Source organism: Cannabis sativa, chromosome 6 (genome assembly GCF_029168945.1).
Source record: "Cannabis sativa cultivar Pink pepper isolate KNU-18-1 chromosome 6, ASM2916894v1, whole genome shotgun sequence".
NCBI lineage: Eukaryota > Viridiplantae > Streptophyta > Magnoliopsida > Rosales > Cannabaceae > Cannabis > Cannabis sativa.
In genome coordinates, this window is record NC_083606.1 from 72421754 (window position 1) to 72428398 (window position 6645).

The 6645-nt window shown below is 25.9% G+C and overlaps 1 protein-coding gene across 1 annotated transcript; it reads right to left on the minus strand.

Moving 5' to 3' along the window:
• Positions 1-411: 411 nt before the first annotated feature.
• Positions 412-5302, minus strand: LOC115695865 (alpha-humulene synthase-like). The gene is made up of 7 exons (XM_030622956.2): positions 5122-5302; positions 4752-5001; positions 4293-4668; positions 3553-3771; positions 1838-1976; positions 1500-1748; positions 412-864 (listed from the first exon to the last, which is right to left on the minus strand). Exons 1-7 carry the CDS (start codon positions 5248-5250, stop codon positions 568-570), a joined length of 1659 nt encoding a protein of 552 aa, XP_030478816.2. The 5' UTR covers positions 5251-5302; the 3' UTR covers positions 412-567.
• Positions 5303-6645: the final 1343 nt, after the last annotated feature.

The window sequence follows — 6645 nt, forward strand, 5'->3', positions numbered from 1 at the left end:
GTTTATAAATTTGATTTATTCAGAAAAATCTTATTAAATTATAATAATTCATAATAAAATAGATAATAAACATTTATCTTTTAATAAATAAAATATTTAACTTGTTTTTTTTTTTTTTTATAAAACTGTTTAATTAATTTTACAAAATTATTTATTTTGAGTTTTAATAAACATATTTTATTATTTAATGATTAAAATGTATGATTTCATGTAATAAGTTTTCAAAATGTATAAATTTTTAAAATAATTTTTTTTGCACATTTTTTGCAATTATGTTATTTTTCTTGTACATTTATGAAAAAAACCCTTATTTAAATTATTCTTAAAACATATAATATTTACAATAATAAATTTAGTTTAGTCCCCACAACTACATAAAGATTTCACCATAATAAAAAATTTAAAAACAAATTATAATAATTAACTAATTTTATTAATAGTAAAGAGAAGATACAAGTTTATTTAACCATAAAAGTACTGATTCATAAAAACATAATAGTATTCAGTTGTCACAATATAATGGACAGATTAAATAATTTAGTTAAGTATTATATAATGGTTTTTATTTTATAATGGGATTGAATCTATAAGCAAAGCATCAATGCTTTCTTTGAGCGCTTTTCCAACACGTGTGTATTGATCATCACCCTCTTTGTAAAGAAGATCTGCTACTTTTGTAAAATTAAGAACACGAAGTAAGATAGGAAAAGGCACAACAGTTGGCCTAATAAAGTCTTCATTAATTTCTTTCCAGTAGGTGACCACTCTTTTATTAAGTTCTTTAATTGCCTCTTCCTCTGATACTCCATATTGTTTCATGTAACAATCAACTGTAGATGGTATGTGATTTCTCTGTTGCTCAAACTATATACATAAAAAAAATAATATTATTTTAGAAAATATATAGACATATCAGTTATCATCATATAAAAAATCAATTACTCTAATTAAATTAAGTAATTGTCATTTTGAACGATATTGATCTTGTTAGGCCCGTCGAGATTGGACATACAATCTCAGTGTGGTCAAAACATGTCGAGAAATTGACCTGTCTCAACAAATCTCAAAAGGACTGTTGAGATAGGTTGGGAATATGTAAAAGTTGAGTTATATTTGACACAAAAAGTAGTTTTGTGACATTTTCAAATCAACTTTTACTGATGTGCTCTAATGCATAATTGTAAATCTTGATACAAAATTTAATATGTCATTTAATGTTTACTTAATAATTTATTAAGAATATATAATAATAATAATAATAATACAAAAGTAAATATAAAATTTAATAATAAAATAATAATAATACAAGTCATTAATGCAAATGAGCATGTTAATAAAAATTAAATAATAAAATATTATAAATGACATAATGGTAAATATAAAAGTATAGTACTTTAAAAGGTTTTCTACCAAAATTTGAGGTTAAAGGGTTAATCGCAAATTATTTGAGAGTTCAAGAGATTTAGCTGCAAATACACTGTAAAAACTTATATATATACCTTGCGAGAGCCTATGTCATCCATGAATCTTGATAGGAGAGTGGAAGCTGAAATAATCTTAGGGTCTTTAGAGAGCCAATCTAGAGTTTCATGTGTTACAATATCATACATTCCAACATAACTTGTGGCTATCAACAAAATGTAACCACAAGAAACATATGAAACTCTCAAATGCTCATCGAAGCTTGGGAAATATCCTTCATTCAACCATCGAGCTTCTTCAAAATAAGCTCTAATAATTCTTTTCATCTGTACAATTAGTAATTAACCATGCATAATTATATTTATAATATAAAATTTTGTGAAGATAGAGCTGAAATTTATATATATATGTATACCTCTTCTTTTGCATACTCGAGTTTGTATAATTCTTCCTTTTTAAGCTCCTTTTCAAATTCTTCATAAGAATCCAACATTACCTTATAATATGTCTTTAAATATTCTGGCTCAAGTTTATCCAGACAATTTATGTCCCACCTAACAAATACATATACAAATATATTTATACATGCATATGCTAGCTATATTATAACAAGTATTATTACTAAAAAAAATACTAATAATGTTCAATATCATCTAAATGCATAAAAAAAAGTACTAAATTGCAAAATATAAAACAAGATAAATATTAAAATTATCGTATAAAGGACTAAATTGAAAAATATACACTAAGTAAAACATAAAAAGAGAATTTTGCACTTGACACTTTATTTTTGATCTAATTGTCAAAAATGACTTGGTCAAGTATCAATAACATTTTTATTTATTTAAGTATGTTTCAATACTCTCATTTATACATTTCTTTCTTTCTATCTTTCTCTCTCTCTCTCTCTCTCTCTCTCTCTCTCTCTCTCTCTCTCTCTCTCTCTCTCTCTCTCTCTCTCTCTCTCTCTCTCTCTCTCTCTCTCTCTCTCTCTCTCTCTTAAAAAATATAATTGTGATCTACTAGATCTTCAATGTGAACATTTCAAAATATGAGAAGTATATGTTTTATTTTTCAGAAAAAAAAACTATTTAGTTATTAATATAGTGATAGTTACTGTTTTATATAATTTTTTTAAATCTTAATTAGTTAACATTAATTTTAGAATTACGTTAATTGAATTATATTATAATATATGATAACTAATTAGCTTTCAAAATAACAAAAAAGTATATAAAAATAGTAGCTTGTTATATTAAATGGTAATTCATTAGTTTCAAAAATAATTTTTAAGGTTACCGTTTTAAATTATAATTAACCATAATATAATTTAAAAATAATTAATTAATTACTAAGATATATACAAATAAATTTTAAAGGTAACCAAAATGTATCTCAAATTATATGATATAAAAATAAATTTTTTTATATAAAAATAACTAATTTATTTTTTATCAACAATATTAGTAACCAAAAAACTACTTTTAAAAACGTAAGAAAATAAATAAATAAAAAAATTGAAAAACGTCAGATTCGTCAGATTTGGCTGACGAAGTAAAAGTAGTAACGTTATTATTGTAAATTAAATGCAAAAATATATATTATTGTAAACTTTCCTAAAAAAATGCATTCAAGTGTCTTGTGTTAACTCCAAGGCCAACCTTGTGCTAAGATGAGGTAAGCTTACGCCTAGGACCCACTCTGAGGAGCCTCTAAAAAAATTTTCTTTTAAAAAATATACAATTTTCTTTTATATTTTCAAAAAATATCACATATTCTTAAACACTAGGGCCCAATAATTAACTTTTTGAAGAAATAATAAATATTATGGGTTTAATACTTTTTGTGTAAAAATGGGGTTTTTTTTTTCAATTAAGTTATTTTATGAAAAAATTGAAAAAAAGTTGAAAAATATAAGAAAATCAAATAAAGGTAACTAGGTACCCTTATGGTAACCATAAGAGTAACTAGTTACCATAAAAGAGTAACCAACTTATGCTGTTTTTTTCCATATTTTTTTAACTTTTTTCTAAAAATTTCCTATAATATAGTAATGGAATTAATATTTAAAAGATTATAATATTACATTATTAGAAATAATATATATGATGGATGATGAGATGATCAGACCTTTGAATTGCTTTGGTAAGAAGCTCAAGCTCATCAATAGTACCATATGCATCATAAGTATCATCAGTGATTGAGGTCAATGCAATGACTTTGGTCAAAAGCTTTCTTGCTCGAGAGTATTTGGGTTCATAATATACATTCAATATCCAAAAATACAGTTCCACCATCCTATCTCTTGCAAAAGGGAATTTCTTTACAAACTCATGCTCCTTCCACCACCTAATAATTAATTATTATAAGAACAATCTAAATTAATGACAAAAAAGTAAAAAAGTAATGATATTCCCATTCATGAATCTGTAAATTCCACGAACGTTGATATTATTATGCTCCCTAAACTTTTAATGCTGTTAAAAATCTCCTTGAATTATTGAGATTATTAAATTTAAGGATTTCTATCTAATTTTGGTAAGGAAAGTCTAATATGAATGAAAGTTTAATAGACATAATTTGGTATGTGTCAAAATTTGAAGGGGTGATTTGGTAGATATCAAAGTTTATGGAGCATAATTTAGTACATGGACAATCATAGAATTAGTAAAATTAAATGAAATTGGACAAAAGTCATTCTAATAATTTAAGGGGAATTTTTAACGATTAAAAAAGTTCAAGGAGAATAATTTAGTATATGTCAAAGTTTAAGGGATAAAAATTCTAATTAGTCTTTTTTTTAATCGATTGAATTAAAATATACTAATGTAACCAAAATTAAACAAATATATATGTATGTATATATGTACCTCATAATTTCACTAAGTTCCTTTTTGTGGAAACATTGAAGTAGATTGAAATCTAACTTTGCAAGCTCTAGCAATACTTTGTTATGAGAGGCATCCTTTTCATAGATTGAGATGTAAAACCTAGCATGAAGCCTCTCTATGGTCTTTCTTAGAGGCCTATGCAAGGCTATGGATATTTGATGTGATAATGGATGATCTTTACTATTTGCCACAATAGCCTTAAGGTGAGTGGTTGTGAAAGCAAGTGCTTCATCTAGTATGCTTTCTCCAACATAACTCAAGTGTGAAGCCTCATACAAACTAAGTAAACCCGAAACATCGGTTATCAAGCTTTTCTTAAAGTTACCTTCATCGTCCTTAAATTTTTCAAATATACCTGCATATTTAATATAATATATAAAATATTGTCATCACGACATATAGAATGTAATATATATTTGAAATTAATAATTAGCTTACTTGATGAAACATTAAATCCATGTTGTCTTAATAATCTAAACCGAAGAGAAGCATCATGTAGATCATGATGATTTTGATGATGAGTGCCGATACTTAATTGTTCCAATAATTTCTCAATTTCACTCTCAAAATGATGTGATAATCCCAAACGTTGGAGATTGTCAATCAACTTCAATTGATCATGATTTGAAGATAATATCTCTTTCTTTACAACTTGTATTAATTCTTCAACTCTTTCTTGTTTGCAAACCTGAGTTAATAATTTGCATAAAATAGTTAATCAATTAAATATTGTTATTATTAATTAAAACATGCATATGCACATATTTATTATGATTATAATATATATGTAGTATTTGATCTTACGTACCAAGTCTTGTTCTGAAATATTGTAATGGAGGAATCGATCCCCCCAAATAGAAGGGTGAAAATTTGTTGTTGGACGAGCAATAATTTTGTCACATAATTGAGATGAAGCTAAGACTTGAATATTTGACATTGTTAATATTTTGTGTGTGTGTGTGTTTAGGCTTGGTTTTGGTTGATGAAGAAAATGGCAATATATGATATCTATATATAGTACAAATATAAGAAGTAGATGTGGTTGGTTCTAATTAATCGCTCTATGGGGATAATATACAATATTATATTAATCTATATCTTACTCCCGTACATTAAAGGAGATCTGATTTTTCATGCTTACAATTGGCCGATAATTAAAAAATAAACTAAAGTACTTAAGGTATCAGTAGTACAATTAAGTATCGAATCTTATATAATTTAATATAATAATTTTTGGAAAGTATTACTAGCCAATCACAAGATGATACACCTAAAAGGTGCTAGGCACCATGTGTCACTTTTACCAGCACAGTTGGCTACTGCGTTGGTAAAAGTAACTTTTACCAGCGCATTTCGCAAACTGCGCTGGCAAAGAGGTCAAAGTTTTACCAGTGTACATTTGTAGTAGCTAAAATCTAACTTTTACCAGCGTATTTACGCGCTGGGAAGTTTTGGCCAGCGCTTTTTATTTTATACTGACAAAAGTTCTAATACCAACATTGAATTAGCCAACTCCCTTTTGCCAACACATCACAAGTAAATTCTATTTTACCAGCGCAATACCAACTTTTACCAACACAAAATGTGCTGGCAAAGTTCTTTATTTTATTATTCATTAATGTAAAAATGGTGAAGAGTATTTCATTCCACTAATTAATTATTATCATTTCCTACTTCACCTATTTTATAATAAAATTCAACAGAATATAATTAAAAAATTACGTTATTGTAAAAGTGACATTTTGAAAAATATTATTTACAAGTCATATATATCATAAGGGGCACATTATTAAGAGGGCAAAAATGCTGCAAGTCATGTACCAACTTATAATTTATTTATGTATTATGTAGTTTAATTTTGAAATATTATAATAGTAATGAATATTGTATTTATGTTAGTGTTAAAATAAAATATTTTTAATTTGCTATATTAAATTAAAATTTTATACAATTTATTATTTTAATTTTTAATTTGTTTAATTACTATCTTTAATTTTTTTTATTTTTTAAAAAGTAAATATATTAATGTTTCTCAACTTCGTAAACATTAGAGGGAGGGTATGCTGCTATTAATTATTGTTAATCATTGATAGCGACCAGTCAAATTTTAAAGATTGTGTTATATTACTACTGAGTTTTGTAATCTAAATGAAATAGAGTTACTTCCTATTTCTCGGCCCAACAATCTGATATTATTAGCTAGGAGTAGCAAAATGTGACATCGTATCGTGTTTATGTCATATTTTAATTGACTCACTTCTATATTTCGTGTCAAATATATCGATTCGTTTTCGACCCGTGTATAATTTTCTAAACCCTAGCTAACAGTTTG

What these genes read in the sequence shown, in the direction of transcription:
- LOC115695865 (XM_030622956.2), bottom strand. Translation starts at nt 5,250, where the DNA reads ATGTCAAATATTCAAGTCTTAGCTTCATCTCAATTATGTGACAAAATT. An exon ending in ATATTTCAGAACAAGACTTG is followed by an intron (nt 5,002 to 5,121) that starts GTACGTAAGATC and finishes TTATTAACTCAG; the next exon opens with GTTTGCAAACAAGAAAGAGT. An exon ending in TCGAGTATGCAAAAGAAGAG is followed by an intron (nt 1,749 to 1,837) that starts GTATACATATAT and finishes CTAATTGTACAG; the next exon opens with ATGAAAAGAATTATTAGAGC.